Source organism: Anguilla anguilla, chromosome 2 (genome assembly GCF_013347855.1).
Source record: "Anguilla anguilla isolate fAngAng1 chromosome 2, fAngAng1.pri, whole genome shotgun sequence".
Taxonomy (NCBI): domain Eukaryota; kingdom Metazoa; phylum Chordata; class Actinopteri; order Anguilliformes; family Anguillidae; genus Anguilla; species Anguilla anguilla.
Genome location: NC_049202.1, coordinates 48,515,464 through 48,533,645, shown reverse-complemented (window position 1 = coordinate 48,533,645; position 18,182 = coordinate 48,515,464). Strand labels below are relative to the sequence as shown.

Here is an 18,182-nt window from a genome sequence, read left to right as displayed (position 1 = left end):
TCTCTATGAGAGGAGCAATCCTGCTCTATTCACACTAAGAGGAGAGATCCTGCTCTACTCTCTGTGAGAGGAGCGAGCCTGCTCCATTTACACTAAAAGGAGAGATCCTGCTCCATTTACACTAAGAGGAGAGACCCTGCTCTGTTCTCTCTAAGAGGAGTGATCCTGCTCTGTTCTCTCTAAGAGGAGCGAACCTGCTCTGTTCTCTCTAAGAGGAGCGATCCTGCTCTGTTCTCTCTAAGAGGAGCGATCCTGCTCCGCTCTCTATATGAGGAGTGATCTGCTCCGTTCTCTCTAAGAGAAGTGATCCTGCTCTGTTCTCTCTAAGAGGAGAGATGGGGACGTGAGCGATAGCTGCTCTCCGCATGGCTGCGGCCCCTCTGAGAACCTCGCCCTGCCTGCGACGCCGCAATCACTCCTCCCGCGCGGCACGGCTGCTATCCATGTCCCGCTAATGGAGACCCGCAATTTCAATATGTAATCACGGGCTGTTTGGCCAGTGATACATTACCAACAATAGCACGAAAACAAGAAGACGGAGGAATATTTAATCTCCCCCCAGGGTCCGATTTATTAATGAAGTGCACCATGGGAGGCTGCTTATCCTCAAAAGAGAAAAACATAATAAGGAAAGAGAGAAAGGGAGAGATAGAGGAGGAGGCGGAGGGGTGCAGGGGAGAGGAGATAAGGGGCAGATGAGAAGGTGAGAATCTTCCTCGACCCCAGGAGAGAGGAGGCACGTCTGAATAACAATCAACTGGCTGCTCTTTCCCAGACAGAGTGGAAGTGTTAACCTTCAAAGACACGCACGTCCAAAAATCGCCGTTCAAGTGCTGCCTCTCAATGAAGCCTGTCAATGATATGCATTAAGATTGTTCACTTTAGATATGGAAATGGGCATGTGTACGTCAATAGATATAACCAGCTTTGTAGAAAGGCCGGATACAAAGTGAATTGATAATGCCTATGAATGATAATTTCTACTTGGATCCCTATGAGGAATTTATTATTGCAAGTGAGTTAAGGTGGTCTTTTATCTCTTTCTACATCAAAGGTCTGCAGTACCTTTTTTTCCAAAAGGGTAATAGTTACGTTCCGTGTCAGTAATCACCAATGGTCCTCACTTTGATTGTTCCTGGCCAGATTTTTCAATCCACATAATGCATGACTATCTTCCTTTTGGATTTAATATTCCATGAGCAGTTTTCAGGATTTCACTGTAATTGTGTGCTTGTTGCAATGTGAACCAGGAGAACATGTGAATTGTTTATGATACAGTAGTTAGTAATTCTTTGAATATTTAACTTTCTCTTGATTTCTGATACAATTAACAGGTTTCTTAGTTAGAAAGCTAAATAGTGAAATAATTTCAAACATTAAGCAACACATGGCAACCCACAGGTCCATGACGAGGTCGCGAGGAGAGTCGGTACAGCATGCAGATGTTGATCACAGTCGTGTGAAGTGTCGATTCTGTGGTTTGGGTGTCCTGTTTCCATCAAGCCGTTTGGTCTTGATCTGACTGAGATTGCCACTGTCAGGTCACTGAGCTGGAGATGCCTCATGTGTGGCAAGTGCGGTTTCTTCTGCTCCAAGTGGTCTGGAGCTAATTGGAGAGAGGCGTGTGCGTGTGGACCTGGGCTCAGATGTGGTCTGCTGCACTGTGTGTAATCTGTGAAGCCTGAGTTACTCGCAGCTAAGATCAATGCCTCTGGGAAGAGCAGACCCCAACCACCACGTTCCCTCCCAGGACAAGCTGAGGTCAGGGGTTTGAAATACATTTTGAGAGAATAGCCCTGATACAACAGGTGTGGTGGGGCCAAAATCCCAGGAGTATTCATAAATGAGTTAATATATCTTGATGTGTAACGACACAATATGTCAGAGATAAGCTGTGCAATAAGGTAATTGCATTACATCTGCCATGCAAATACTTTGTTGAGATCATTAACGTTATTCCTCTATCAATGTGCTCAAAGGATAGGCCTCTGCAGCCTCCTGTAAGAATACTGTTTGGTACATTTTCAGTCACATTAAACACTTACATTACAAATTACTTTGCAATCAAACCCTTTTGTACTGCATGTCTTTTTGTATGGGTGCCCTTTATTTGGAGGTTACTAAAGACCAAAAAATAGCATGAGATTTGCTCACCCTAGGTATAGTAGTACAGTCAGAGTTCTGCCTAGCTAGCATGTGGCTTGGTAGCTTAGCCCCAAAAATACAAAAGACAAAGGCAATTAGTTAAAATGAATGAAGTCTTTAGCTTTTTAAGTCCACAGTTTGTGGACTTAAACAGTCCACAAACTTGTTTATACATTTTGCTAATAATCACAACAATGGCTTCACAACAATCAAGATAGTGAAAACATTAGAAATAACATACATAAGATACCTCTGAGGTACCACGTAAGTATAAATAATCAGATCAAGGAACGTCAACTTACTACTGACTAATGTCCTCAATGCCCTTGTTACCACGTAAGCACAGTTACCACCCATGAAGGCACAGCTGCCACTGATTGGAGGTGTGCACATATGTCCTACAGGTGCAGTGAGGGCGTCCAGCATCTTCCCCATCCTGAGTGTGGGGCTGCTGTTCATGGGAGGGCTGTGCGTGGCCGCCAGCGAGTTCTACAAAAGCCGGCACAACGTTATTCTCAGCGCCGGGATCTTCTTTGTGTCTGCTGGTGAGAAACGCTCTTCGGGGAGTGATGTATGAAAGAAATGTTTTCAATATCCATGTCCCGTCTTCACTGACACTACTTATTTGTTCTGAAGGAATGAAAATGAGCCGCAAGTGTTATTTCAAAACATTCTGCGCCAAGCAAAAAGAAACAGAGACTTTAAGTAGTTCAAAGTTACCCAAAAGCTTCGCATGGGATCATTATTTAACCCTTGTGTTCAGTTTGGATCATATTGGCCTGTTTTAAACTTTTAGTGAAAGAGGAATGATACTTTTGAGATATGTATTTCATAAACATTGTCAAAACCAGTGTAGATTTTATTCTTTTTTTGTGTGTTTTTATTTGTTGTTCATCATCTGTAGTTGTCTTTTTACCTGTGTGGTTGCTTTGAATATAAGATAATGAAACATAATTGAGAATGTAGTTCTAAACAATAATATCAATACTATACTATATGTAAAACTTTGTTTCATTTGAATTTATCATAGACAGATATGGTTTTTAAAATATAAAAGATATCTTTATCCCAAATGAATGACATCATTGTTAAATGTAATCTAGCAGAGGTAAATGGCAACTATTAACAACTATTAACAACATATACTGTTTATATTGGAATTCAGATGAAGATAATATATATTGAGTGTTTTTGCGTAAATTTTATTTCTGTTTTGCTTTAAAATCCCAATAATGTCCTGGGTAAATTTGACCCAGTGTAACAGTTAATAAGTTAACAGGACACAGGGGTTAAAGAGCTTGGGTATACATGCAACAAATACTTTTATGCATATGCATACAACATCTTTAAAGTACAATTCCCTTTAAGTAGTATTCAAAATGCTTTTTCTCTGATGCTGGATCCCCTGTGACATTTTCAAATTTCATGCCGTATGACTGTGTAATGAACGTGCATGCACCAGTGTGCTCAAGTTATAGCTACTCCTTCCCAGTTCACCATGTCAGTTACATAAATAAAATTGGATGATTAGCTAAAGACTCAAATGGATGGTAATTAACAACAAATTCAAGAAATACAATGGGAAAGCAATTACAGTAAATGCCTTAACTTTCTCCCCTTCGAGGGATTTTGCCCACGATTGGGTGACAGGTGGTAAGCATCTTTATTGCACACTTGCAGTATGACATGCATACAGACAGTTGGAATGGAGGGATGTGTCTGACTGAAATTCCATTATGCTGAAACAGTGTGTGACTTGAGAAAACATTACATCAATTAGTCAACAGTACAAAATGTGCTGGTCCTTCAATCTTCACCAACTGCAATAACAGTGGTCAGTTTTCATGGGAACATCCATATTTCAGCCATATCGCTTGCTGAAAAATTTTGTTTGTCCTTAATCCATTAGACAAATTTGTGACATACGCATATAGGATATGCACAATAGTAAATGGTAAAGAATGTCAGAAGTGTTAGCTGCTGGGTATAAACCCCCACCCACTCATCGTCTCTGCCCCCCCTCCCCCTCTCTCCATCACAGGCCTGAGTAATATAATCGGGATCATAGTGTACATATCGGCCAACTCTGGGGACCCGGGACAGAGCGACTCCAAGAAGAGCTACTCGTACGGCTGGTCCTTCTACTTCGGGGCGCTGTCCTTCATCATCGCCGAGATGGTGGGCGTCCTGGCCGTCCACATGTTCATCGAGAAGCACCGGCAGCTCCGCGCCAAGTCGCGCAGCGAGCTGCTGAAAAAGACCGCCTTCGGCCGCATCCCCAGCTACCGCTACCGCTTCCGCCGGCGCTCGTCCTGCCGCTCCAGCGAGCCGCGCTCCCGCGACGCCTCCCCCATGGGCAAGGTGTTCACGGGCCCGGCGGCCGCCGACATCTCCATGTACACCCTGACCCGGGACCCCACCAAGGCCGCCATGAGCTCGCTGCTCAACTCCGAGAGGGAGTTTCTGCAGGCGCACAACTCCATCCCCAAGGACTTCAAGGACACCCTGCACAGTAACCCAGCGAACAGGCGGACCACCCCTGTGTGAGAGGAGACAAAGATGGAGGAGGTGGTGAGGGGACACAATCAGCAGCGCCAACGTCAAGACGTACAACCAAGGACTGACAAGATCCTTTCAGCTGCCAGGAGACGGGAGGAGCCTGCTAGGCTGGAACTTCTTTCTATAACACTATAAATATATAGAATAATTGTTAGATCATTGGTGCTTCCTTTTATTTGTCTATTCTAGTCACTGCGTTTTCTTTCCACCCCCATCTGCAATCAGATATCCCCCAAAGGCAGGCTGCTGGGAGAGACCAGAGTCCTTTCATTGACAGCACTCAACACAGAAAGCAGAGGACATCTAAAAAAGTATCCTTCCTCGTGTGACAGCCTGGGAGGTTCGGCAGCATTCAGTTCAAAAGCACACCAAGGAATAAAGGAGGTCAGGGTATCTGCGCTCATGATTTTGCATGAGAGCAGCGAGTTCTCTCTCCTCTGTCATTTGCCCTCCCCCCCCACGTCACCGCCAAGTTCGCCCGCGTCACGCTGAGATGATTGTACACAGCGCCCCCACCAATCCCCCCCCCTCCCCCGTGCTGCGCTGACCCCGGTGGTCTGGACTCCACTCCAAACTCTGCGCCACTGTCCTCTGTTCTGCCGCTCTCATCTCCACCCTGTGAGTGCGGCCTCCTGTGCACCTCACCCTCCGCGGCACCGCACCCGCTGTCCGCCACCTGCGGGGGCCTTCATCTCTGCATCTTTTCCCTTTTCACTGTGCTCTTTCCTCCCCTCACCTTTCAGCATTCCCATCTGCGGCGGGGCTCTGCGTTCGTCACCGGGGCTGCAGAACCTTTTTAATGTTTCCAATGCCTAGATGTTAAAGCCATTTTGCTCTCTTCCACATCAGTAACATCATTTGATGCAGAAACACAATGTAACTGAAGAATAGTGTAATAAAGGCAGCCTCTCTGAAACACATGGAACACAATGTTTTCTGTGATGCTCAGAGAACCTGCTTGAAGGAGCAAGAGAATGCTAAGAGATTAGCCTAACCACTTAAAATCCTCCCACTGAAAGTAGACATTTGCATGTTAAATGGCATTTTTGAACAACATGGGTATTTAATCTTGTTAATTCTGTAAACCTTTTTTTCAAATTCCAAGATATTTGCATCTTTTTGGGCACTGCCATATGGTGTATAGTAGCATTACACCCAGCCCACTTTTTTTTACTCCCTTGCAAAATGTTCACTTGGGCACATATATAGTCACATATATCAGAAAGAATATTTTAAAAGTCTCTGAATTATTCAAATTACTCACATGTATATCCTTGGAAAATTAAATGAAGGTCACATACAGAATTTTATTATGAAAATTCAAGGATATCAAGTGCTAGACGTTGATAGAGATACATTTTTCAAGCATCTTTCTTTCAACTAATTTTGGTGATCAGTCTTTGTGTCACAGAATAGTACAGCTGAAATATACTGCATTAAAATTTAAGGTGCCCAAGATCTTGACCTGGGCCCCATTTGCTCCCATGTAACAGCCTGAATAGCCATTTACAAAGGCAAATGACATTGCTTTGCATTCAATACGAAGATATTGAATCAAACTGGAGTAGCAGCTAGGAGAGTGTAACATATATAAACCTTTTTTTAATAATTTCTGTTTCAAATTAATGTGTGGTGTCCTGTCTGTGTGGAATGGTTTCAACCAGTGAAATGCCTCAGCTCCTCTTTCTGGTGTTGTGGCTCCATGACCTTTGGTGTCAGCCAGCCAATCCGGTGCGAGATTTCACCTGAGCACCCAATCCCATGTCTGGATAAGTGCTGAATAGTCATCAATCCTCTTTATAAAGTAGAAGAAAGGCAGGCCATGTGCAGAGAGCAGAAAGGTTGATTTCAGTTGGTACCCTCTGTGTATGCCTGCACTGTTTGTCTGAGGAGGAGTGCGACTTTTCTGCAGTGACATAGTCTCCACCAGGCTGCATGTGTGAGTTTCCCAGCATGTCAAAATTCTGTCCTGTGGGTTAGTGCCCACTGGTCAGACAACCATCTTGCCAACAGCAAAATATTCTGGCTGGTTCTACTCATTGCATCCTAAATACAGCCACAGGTCCCCCCCAAAGTTACACGCCAAAGCTGTAGAGAGAACAGACCACCTTTGGGCAGTTTTGCACCAAAACTAATAAATAATTAAAATCTTCCAGAGTATTAGGATAGAGAGTGAAATTGGAGTGCATTCACAGTATCTAATGTGGTGTATGTTTTCAAGGTGAAGCTGTCAGGAAAGTTGGACAGCAGTACAAGACAACTTTATAAAATGGTACCAACTTTGTCTTGTCACAGCACAGCAAGTTGAAAATACCCTGATCTAATAAAGGCCTTTTGAAAGTATTTGTATAATTCATATTATTATGCTGTGATTTACTCTGTGATAAAAGAAGTGAATCAGTATCATTGTGATCCCGGTCCTGAATCAGTATCATACTGAATTGGTATCATTGTGATCCCGGTGCTGAATCAGTATCATACTGAATCAGTATCATTGTGATCCCAGTGCTGAATCAGTATCATACTGAATCGGTATCATACTGAATCCGTATCATTGTGATCCCGGTGCTGAATCAGTATCATACTGAATCAGTATCATTGTGATCCCGGTGCTGAATCAGTATCATACTGAATCAGTATCATTGTGATCCCGGTCCTGAATCAGTATCATACTGAATCGGTATCATTGTGATCCCAGTGCTGAATCAGTATCATACTGAATTGGTATCATTGTGATCCCGGTGCTGAATCCGTATCATACTGAATCGGTATCATTGTGATCCCGGTGCTGAATCAGTATCATACTGAATCGGTATCATTGTGATCCCAGTGCTGAATCAGTATCATTGTGATCCTGGTCCTGAATCAGTATTATTGTGATTCAGTTGCAAGGACCCCACACCCCCACATACATACCTATGTGGTATTTATCCCACTGGTATGATTCATAAAGAAACAGTAGTATGGTTACAGTTTTATTTGATGTGATTTTAGCTCATATTTTACCTAAGGGCTTCAATTTTGTTTTTATTACTTGAACATACAAGGGCTTTGACTTGCTAGATTTAAATTCACAGTAAATATTTTGCAAGCACAGTTCATTTTTGTTCAGGCCATTTAGAATTGGTATAAATTCAGTGACATTTGTCTTTCTGTCCTTCGAGAGTCTAATCAGACTGTACCCAACTTCATTAGAAATATCTGAACTACAGTTTAACATTTTATTTTTTTGGATACTGTCATTGAGCCACTACTTCAAACCCCAAAGCATTCCATTTATGAATATTCATGTTCATTGACAGTGACCATCTGCATCACTCTCATGCACATTACTGTATTTCTTCACAAGTCACACCCATTGGTTTTCCAACACTTGCGGTGCTGTTATCTGTTAGCTGTGTACCTGCCATTTTGTAAAGCTAATGTTAAGTTTGCTGTTAAACAAAATAGTCGGAATGTACCATATTTGAGATCTACTTCATTAGAGTATTACTTCCAAGAGGTTCTGTATATGTTTGTGGTTATCGGAAAGGCAAGAGTCCGTAGGATTATGAGCTTTGTTTGTTCGATGAGTCTGTTTTTCGAGATTTTAAAATCTATACCAAGCCATTTCTCCTGTCTCATGGTCACTGCCATCTGAGTTGATCTGGACAGACCTTTTCCTCACCTCAATTGAGGGGGAAGAGAGCTCTGTGGAGGCCTCACTGTGTTCAAATAAAAAGGACAAGCTGTGATATTGTCTCATTACCCATCGAATCAAGCTGCTGCTCTGTGTTGTATGAAGACTGTTATCGAATCAGCAACACAGCACACAAATCGTAGGCCCCCATGGCACAAGAGGCCAGTGACATCACCCATGTGACTTCTCAACGACGCCAGCAATTTAGTTTAATAAATGCAGTAGAAAAGCACACCTTTTCATTTACTTAAAAGAAGTTGTAAAGAGAATATTAGCACTAATAAAAGCTCATTTAAAAGCCATGACAATGACACCTTGTGTTTGTGCTTCCTTTGAGAGCTTGATATGTAATTGAAACATGCTTGTCTGAATTTCTTTTCACTTAAAATCTTCAATTATACCAGGCATGAGAACGCCGAGTATCTGCTGAGCAAAACAATAAATCACAGAGCCTTATCTCTGTTCACCAAAATATTTACTTTCTGCTTTTTCATCAGGATCCATTCATCAACAAAAGCCACAAAATAGCAAAAATAAAAGATCAATCATTATTCTCCAAACTGTTCTTTTAAAGGCAACCAAACACACTTCAAATAAATAAATAAATCAACATAACAAAGAGAGAGCCATCTGAGTGCAGTGTTACATGAAAGATTATGAAATAACAAATGCATTTTTGTATCTAACACAACAAAATATTATACATCCATTTCATCAGTCAACACTCCAACGTAAATTATTTTTATATTTTAAATATACTGATATTAATTCTGTGTATTTTTCACAACACAAAAAAAAACATTTAAATAAAGTATTAAATATGCATAATTTTTAATTCCCTATTTTTATTTCATATGTAATGGTACAAGTCAGGGAAGTAAGAATTGATTTATGATTTGACAATACGTTATCATTCAATGTTCCATGATGGAGGTGAAGGGTTTACAGCTGCATGACATGGTATGATGGTTATGAATATGTGGGGTATATCCAGATGAGTCATATTTCTTAATGTCTGACAGTAGGCTCACATTTATTCCACTACACTGAGATGGCCATCTACCTCAAAACTACATGCTTTTTCATTTTTAAAAAATTAAACAAAAATAATCCCTTTACCATCACAAACTTACCCACCCACATTTCAGAAAAGAACCCTCCCTTTGTCAAAGACATTGAAAACCTCTATCAAAATAATTTCCCCCAGAACATAAAAAATGCATACCACATTTATAAACAAAAAAGTGCATTGATAAGTAATAAAACAAATCAAATGTGCATATCAAGAAAAAAAGAAACGGCACAAGAGAAAAAGAGGACAGAAAGACAGGCACTGTGGGACCCAGAGCAGTGAGCGCTGCATTCAGTGGAAGTAAGAGTAGTATGCACTGTCCTCTTGGTCGCCCCTGCGGCCCAACTCCTGCAGCAGGGCCAGGGGGTCATTGGGCTGCACCTGGCTGGCACACGCCCAGGCACTCTGGAGGTGGACCTCACTGGACTGAACCCCACCCAGCTCTGCTGAGAGAGAGAGAGAGAGAGAGAGAGAGAGAGAGACAGATAGACAGAGAGAGAGAGAGAGAGAGAGAGAGAGAGAGAGAGACAGAGAGAGAGACAGAGAGACAGAGAGACAGAGAGACAGAGAGAGAGAGAGAGAGACAGAGAGACAGAGAGACAGAGAGAGAGAGAGAGAGAGAGACAGAGAGACAGATAGACAGAGAGAGAGAGAGAGAGAGAGACTTTGACTTTCATGGCCCTTTATTAGCACATCATTGACAATTATTCTCATTACATTAGAATAAAAGATAAAATAAAGAACAACTGGAAAAAACCACCAATACAAACAATATTAAACCAAAAAGGAAAAAAAAAAAAAAAAAACTTTAGTCACAATCAATACAATTATTCTGACTGACCTTGCCCCCTACACAACCCTCCTCATCAGCCACACAAACTGCACCCCCAATACACCAAGTTCCACAAAACATATCTATATTGTTATTCAGCTTGTAAAATTCAAAACTCAAACCTCAGGGGCACAAAGATAACCCCCTTCAGCATGCTCACTAAATTTATATGCCCACTGTTTCGAATTTTGTTGAGAGAAAGGGAGAGAGCCAGAGAGAGAAAGGACATTATTATTACTAGGCATTTATTACTAAGCATTTGTTGAATTGAATCCCACTGCAGTTTGGTTTCCACAAACAGTAGCTTGAAGCTCAACCTATAATTTTCCTTCAAGGGTTATGACTACATGAGGTATCATACCCACTAACGTACAGTGGCGGTTTCAGCTCCACCACTTAATGGTAAACAACAGAAAAGCCAGTAATCCGTAGTGCAGAAGACCTTATTTAGACAAGCCTCAGCTGAAAAATGATTACCGACATCAAGAGAAGGCCGGCAGCTAAGAGGGTACAGGACATTCGTCCACAGGTCCCATACCACTCATAAACTCTCTTAAATGTAACCAACAGAGGGCTCTAATCAATGGCACATTCCAACAACAAGTAGAGGTGGGGGGGGGGGGGGGCGGGGTTCAATGAGAAAGACAATCTAATTCACTGTGCGTAATGGGCTCTGACAAGAGGGATGAATGAGAGCAATCTGGGTGGTTCATCAGGCTCCCGGAAAGGCTAGAAATTTAGTATGCCAGAGAGAACACAGCTTACCAGCGGCTTGTGCTATAAAATCAATATGTGTTCAGTCTCTAATGTATGAGTTACAGGTATTGCTTTTTTCCCTTCAATAATGAAGCATGGTTGGATTTGGGAGATGTCAGCACTGATTGCTGTGTATCTGGGGGTGGGGAAACCACAGGCACAGGATGGGGGATGTGGGGGGGGGGGGGGGGGTGACAGAGCCAGAGGCTGAGACTGATGAATATATGAGGACATCAGAGCAACAGAGCAGCGAGCGGGGGCGGAGGGGAGGAATGCTGGAGTCTGTCTGCTCGTCTCTGTCACACAGATACAGATATAAGAACTGCAGGGGTAGACAGGAAGCAAGACGGAGTCTCTGAATGTCTGACGCAGGTGCAGGTTTTTTTTATTTTCTTTGATTTTCTTTTTCGTGGGGGGGGGGGGGGGGGGGGGTGTCAGCTTTGGTTACAGCCACCACATAAATCCACCATCATTAAGTTGATAACCTTTCATGAGCCTTCAGAGAGAGACAAACATGCAATAAGGTAACCTATATTGGCAGAGAGTGTGGAAATAGGGGGATCTGAGTCACACCCAGAGCACAGGACAGTCAGGTCAGCGACCACGCAGTGATTACCAATTAAAACATTGCCATTCCTTCAGGGCAGACACGCCCACTCTCCCACCAAGCAGCAACCACATAGCAATCACAGAAAGGTCATCCTTCTCCGCCGTTTCTCACACACACACACACACACACACACACAAACACACACACCACCCCACCCCACCAGAACCCCCCTCCTCCCCCCTGCACTTTTGCTCTCTAATCCGCCTGACAACTAAGCAGACTGTAAAGCATTTAATTAACAATGTTATTTCATTAATACAAAAAAATAAATCTAATGCTATTTTCAGACCGCTGCGTTGCTCATCAGAAAGGACGGAGATTAAAATAAGAGAATACGGAAAAGCCTCGTTTCTGAGCCCAGGAGAGGGAAGAGAAAAACGTTTGAATGTGTGCCTTTTACACGGGCTTTGATGACTCATCCCGAGCGTTATCTGCACGAGCGCGCGCAGCCTACAGATTGCCTCAGTTCAGGCTGCCACTGAAGACAGGAGGAGCTCAGGAGATACAGCCCCACCTTCAAAGGGGGGCAAATCCTACAGCATGTAAGGGAAAGAAGAGGGGTGGGGGGTGGGACACCAGTTCTGGGAAAAGCTGTTTTTAAAAAGATCAATTAAATGTGGATTTCACAAAAAAAAAGAAGCTAACACAAGACCACCAAAAGAGGAGAACTTCTCCAGCCATTTGGAGTCTGGAGTGATTTCTAGAATTGGTAAATGGTGTAAGCCCAACGTGCCTCCACCTGTCTCCCCGCTCCGCCCGGTCTCACCAGGTCCAGATGCGGGGTAAGCCTTCTCCTCGTGGTGCGTGCTCTGTCTCTCCTGGGCCCACACGGAGAAGCTGCTGGGGGGGCTGGGGTCTCCGTCAGCCCGGGACGGGGGAGACGCCCCCGTGGTACAGAGAGAGGAGGAGCTCCGCTGGTACAGCCTCCGCCCACCCATCCACTCGCCTTCCTGCAAGAGAGAGAGAGAGGAGGCGGGGCGATGATCCTTACTGGCCGGCTGCTGAAAGGGAGCTTAGTGACAACAAACAGCTTCAGTATCTTGACAGAGGTGAACAGGGGCGATCCAACGGCCGTAAAAATTATTTGTTTTCCATTCCGCATTTCAGCGCATTCCGCTCCAAATGCTTCACGGGGAAGGGCTGACATACACCAGAGCACTTTAAATAGCACGGCGCACTGTACCCTCAAGTAGTCCCGTCATTAGGAGGCAGACACATGGCCCTGCTATCTTCAACACTTCATCACAACAAATTAGTGCGCCGTTATCACCCGCCAGAGACAATGCGGGCCTTCGCAGAGATTTCAATCTGAGCCGCTATGTCGACGATTTTAAATTACACTCCTACCTCAGAAATACAAAAAAGCCTTATCTCTCTCTGCGCTCGGATACATTTTAAGGAGAAGAAGAGATGGCACATCACAAATTCCTCCCCAGGTTCTTTCCTGGACATCACTGAAAGGGGTAGAGAGGGAAGAAGCGGCACCACTGCAACTGCAGGAAGATAACTGATCATCAGCCTTCTGCACAGCGTCTGTTTGTTTTTGTTTATTTTCAATATTAGTGACCTAAGTGAGAGTAATTGTCAATATGTGCCGGTTCCAAATAAACAGAGGCTTTCATGTCATCTGCAGGTCAGAAGGCAATTTGACTAATTATTTTTCCAAAATGAACGTGAAAACAATTTTTGGCGCTTTACTTCTGTTGCGGAAAGAAAGGGGGAAACTGAACCGTACAGATTCTGCTCATTACTTCAGCGCAGCGTGGCATGCATTCAGACTCCGCAACCCCCCAACCCTGAGTGCAGCGTGGCATGCATTCAGACTCCGCAACCCCCCAAACCCCGAGGCGGCCCTGCTTCCCGTCCTCCCATCAAGCCACACTTCTCCCGGTGTCCTTTGCCTTTTTCTATTTACGTTTCTCCTTCGTTTATTTATTTAACTCGAGGACAAGCCGTGCGAGAAACAGCTGAACATTTCCTTTAAAAAAAAAAAAAAAAAAAAAGGCTTCCTCTGGTTCGAGTCAAAAGATTCTGAGCAGCTATTCATAACCAGCGAAATAATTTCATACGCGCTTGGCTTGGATTGCTTCGGAGGGAGATAAGGGGCTGAGAAAACGGCGGAGTCAATTGGTGTAAACAGATAATGGCTGAGCCAGTGGCTGCAGAGCTGCTTAAAATACATGCGGGGAGCAGTGTAGCGCATGCATTAACAGCGCTCTTACAGGGATCATATAAAAATAACACACAAGCTTTAAGGCAGCGATTAATAACCCAGATGAATAGGACAAATTCATCTCGGCGTCCCAAAATATATGTTCAAAAACCGTTTAATGTCGACACGGGAAATGAAGTCTCGTCCGCGGTCGTCGTGCTGCGGTTTCGCACGGCCCTGAAAGCATCAGCGCGTCCTGGCAACGTCGGCGATGAGAGGACGCCCGTGAGTGGAGCCGGTACGGGTGTACGCTGCTCGGACGCGTAAAACAAACAGCACCGGGAAGACAGGACGCGCGCTAACACACCAGCGACGTGTTCAACATCGCAACCGACATCTTTTACTGGGGAGAGACCATCGGCGCCCTCAGGACTGTTTATATCCTCTTATTTGGAGCGATGAGGAAGGGGGGGACGCCACGTGTGTTACAAGGTGCTGGGAGACCAGGCAGGACTCCTGAGAGAGGACACGAGACCACAGGCAGACGTGAGACGGCAGAGACTCTTACTGTGAAAGGGGACCAGAGCAGGAGGGGGAGAGGAGGAGAGGGCGGGACAGGGAAGAACTGAGAGAGGAAGAAGTGGACAGAACACGCCGACTGAGCGAGGGAAGGAGGAGAAAGGGGAAGAGGGGAGGGCAGAGCCAAGTGGCGCTGTCCTCGGAGGCTCCGAGTGGAATGGGCTTAACAGCTGTCTGAACCTTCTACCCAGCCGAGCTAATGAAGTCGGGCACTCTGTCTTCTGAATTTCCAGCTGGGCACGGGAACCAACATCCCTAATTCACAGCAGTAACTTAAAATGCTTAGTTAACACCAATTAATTTAAACTGTGAAGGCTGATCTACGAGGCTAAACATTTAATCATGGTAAATTATTCTTCTTCTTAATGGTCCCTTTAAAAGATAAAAATGATCGAGCTGGCTTCCCTCTCCGTAATATACGGCCTGCTCCGTGCCCGGGGAGCACCGGCATCGCAGCGTGAGACGGATCGGCTGGAGACGGCAATTAAAAGCGCGCGGCGGAGTGGCTCTGTCCCTGCGGCGGCCGGGAGAGCCGGACACCACTCCGTATATACATCACTTTTACGGCTGCGCCACCCTCCAACTCCGCACCTCTCCAAGGTTACAACGGTAAAGCCTCTTAGCATGCAGCGAGGCCGCGCGCGTCCGGAGCACTTCGCCCGTGCGTCTGAAAGCAGCCCAGGCAAGAGCCTCATTCTCAGGACCCACAATCCTCAAGGACGCACGGAAACTCACAATCCCAGAACTCTCACACAACGCAGCGGTCCCAACAAGCTCCAGTAGCCAACTCTCCAAAAAGCCCCAAAACCAAGCTGAACACACAGGTACGCAAGTAGGGTAACACCTGTGTTCAGTGCAGCGCGTGGCCCTGGATACCCTCGCGGAAATCCCCCGAGGTCAGCGATGTTCCTGTTCTGCGTTGGGTACACCCGGCGCTAACACAGCACACTACCCCTCCCCTCTCCCTCTGAGGTGGCTGACCTCAGGTGGCCCCGCCTTACCGCACATTCGGCAGGACTGGGCCTGGGGCTGGGCCTGGGGCTGCAGTAGAGCTCGGGCCCGCTCCGCGTGCGCTGCTCCAGGGGCGAATGCTGGAAAGCCTGGGCGGAGGAGGAGAAGCTGCAGGGAGGACACAGGAGGAAGGGGACAGAGAGGGAATTAATGTGTGGCGAAGAGAGTGAAGAGAATGCACTGCAAAGGTGGGGGATGGTCTTTGGGTTCTACATCAAGCACACTGAGGGATGCAAGAGGAAGGTTCCCTGTCCTTAATGAGATTCCGTGAGATCACAGTGCATTATGAAACTCAACACAGTTCACATTCATACTCCTACTAATTAGTATATTATATAATACAACCCAAAATAAATCAATAATTTTTGGAAGACACCTTTATTCTGGACCATTTTACAGAATATTGGGATGGCAGGTATTATAGACAGTGCTTTGTATGTGTGAGTAACTTGGCATTTTTGTATACTGATAATGTCAGATTGAGAAAATAAACTAATTCAAGAAAAGCTTTTGCCCCATAAATGTTTATTGAAAAATTACATCTTGTTTTTTTTGTTTGTTTTTGGTGTCTTTTAAAACACCACAGTTTCTATGTGTTATGGGTTAAATCACTGTGCAAACTGGTTTAAAAATCTAAAAAACATATGAGCAAAGCAAAGGAACAAAGAGCAGACATGCCCTCGCCATTACTTCCCCTCCCCCATGAATGCAGGCAATCTGTGCGCCGTGGCAGATGAAGGTGGCACCTGAGTCCAGTGCCACACTGTCGGGCTAATGGAGCTCAGCTGCTCCTCATTAGACTGCAATGAGAGAGCAGAGGCCACGGTGGCCCAGCCAGCCTGCCTGCCAGTCATCCCTCATCACACACAGACACGGCTCCCCGTGCAATTAGCATCGCCACTTACTGGGCTTCGCCACACACACGCAAACAGCCAGGGCCTCGCTCCAAATCCACCACAGGACCAGAGAGATGCACTTAAATCTATTCTTATAACAACATTTACGCTTTACTTCAGAGTAAAAGCAACCCTGCTGAATAAAAACAAAATTCTGGTTAAGAGAATGACTTATATGAGGGAAAAAATGGGATTAAAATTAAATTAAATTTATATTTTGGTAACAGAACTATTTTTGAAAATAATGGAAGTTTCGGAAGCTGTGGAAGTTTCCTGGGGGGACGGTTTAAAAGTAACAACTGTCAGGAGACCAGAGAAGCCCCTGTGGGGTTGAGCAGGGGACAGCAGGAGACAGTCCCCAGGTGTACACCAGGGGCCTGAACTCAGCCCCATCTGCCAGCTCCCAGTGCCCTGATTCATTTCCACAGGGCACTCCTCCCCCCTCCCTCCCCTTCTCAAAAACCAACAGCCAGCACAGCAGAGTACTCCCCTCTTCTGCTATAAGGGTAATCTGACTGCCTGGTGATTAGTACAGTCTATGTACACCAAGATACTGGACTTGTTTTCCAATTTTACATTACATTACAGCCATTTAGCAGACGCTCTTATCCAGAGAGACTTAAACATTTCTCAGAGGCAAGTTTAGCCTCTCTGTGTCTTGCAGTTGTACATCCTAAATATTCTGTTACCACTACACAAATAGCTTCAGAGGATGACTGGGAAAAACTCCCCCCACAGTTTCTGCATAAAATCAATAATCTGAGCTGTGCCTGCTATCCTCTGAATTCACACAGCAATCCTTCCTCAAAGAATCTAACTTCAGTGTATATTTATTTAAATAAAAACGGTCAAGGAAATGCTGTTTTTATCCATTTTTAATGAACTAAACCTGTAGCAATATGAATGCAGCACTATTCATTTTTCATGTGCAAGTTTCACCCTATTATGAACTAGCGAGATAAGTAGATTAATATAATTTTGCATGACATAATTAAATTTACTATGACAGGCCTATCCTCCTAATTAAATACAATTAAATCTATAGGAACATTGCACTTAAATATCCAAGGTGCCAATAAAGAGATGTCATTATTTGTTAGTGGCAGTCACATTTGCCAACAGTAAAAAGCTACTTTTATTCAATATCATTGAATGCATATAAGGTTTAAGCTGTAATGGGCACGGATTTAAGCAGTGCATCATGCAACCATTTTCTTTATGTACTTTATTAGTGATTACTAATAAAGCTTATTTTTATACAACGGTTTTAAGCTTTACTGATAATACTATTTTTACGATAAGCTTACGACAATAACCATTACACCTTTCACTAAATTAACGATTTTTAAAAATGCACCTATGTAGGAGAAAGGAGGGAGGGGCTAGAATACACAATTGCAGATGATTCGCTTCCTCTCTGATCAAGCACAAGTGCGTCCTCTCGCCTAAAGAGCGCTTCTCCAAACATATAATGACAGCGTTTGTTGTAATTACCTCGCGTGAATGGCGAGTTTGTGTGTGGCGCACAGCAGGGAAAGTTTGGGGTTTGTCTCTGCAAACATCTGCGCGTCATTTTCCACAAGATTCATTCGCCTCTTTATTTCTGAGCTGTTCTGAATGCAGTTTGAGTGAAACGAGAGAGAGAAAAAAAATCCACAGCTGGTAATCGGGCCCTTTAATGTGAAGGTATTATGCAACGCACACCTGCACTAGTTAAATCAGCGGGGACTCGAGGTGCCCCCGAGACAGCAGTGCCACATGGGTGGCCTTTGCAAAGGGAATCCGTGGTACCAGAGGGGATTCTGGGCGAGCATCCATCACTATCTCAAGCCTCACCCGGATCACGTGAAGGCGGAGCGGAGAGAGAGAGAGAGAGAGAGAGAGCAGCGAT

General features: G+C 44.5%; 2 protein-coding genes across 6 annotated transcripts in view; one reads left to right on the top strand and one right to left on the bottom strand.

The window, feature by feature from the left end:
- Nucleotides 1–8,694, top strand: part of LOC118219764 (voltage-dependent calcium channel gamma-3 subunit-like) — a 42,095-nt gene extending 33,401 nt beyond the window's left edge. Inside the window, exons 3-4 of the mRNA XM_035403154.1 lie at nucleotides 2,550–2,690; nucleotides 4,187–8,694. Of these exons, the coding sequence (XP_035259045.1) occupies nucleotides 2,550–2,690; nucleotides 4,187–4,692 (647 nt within the window). The 3' untranslated portion in view covers nucleotides 4,693–8,694. The remainder of the gene's footprint in view (nucleotides 1–2,549; nucleotides 2,691–4,186) is intronic.
- A 147-nt stretch (nucleotides 8,695–8,841) lies between these two features.
- The window catches only part of LOC118217201 (probable helicase with zinc finger domain), a 33,383-nt gene continuing 24,042 nt past the window's right edge, over nucleotides 8,842–18,182 (bottom strand). For 3 of the 5 annotated variants that reach the window (XM_035399035.1, XM_035399057.1, XM_035399067.1), the window contains exons 29-31: nucleotides 15,386–15,503; nucleotides 12,387–12,603; nucleotides 8,842–9,898 (exon numbers count right to left, since the gene is read on the bottom strand). In XM_035399035.1, coding sequence (XP_035254926.1) covers nucleotides 9,747–9,898; nucleotides 12,387–12,603; nucleotides 15,386–15,503 — 487 coding nt within the window. In that variant the 3' untranslated portion in view covers nucleotides 8,842–9,746. Of the gene's footprint in view, nucleotides 9,902–12,386; nucleotides 12,604–15,385; nucleotides 15,504–18,182 lie in introns of all 5 variants that reach the window. The other 2 variants (XM_035399040.1, XM_035399047.1) reach the window with 2 other exon arrangements.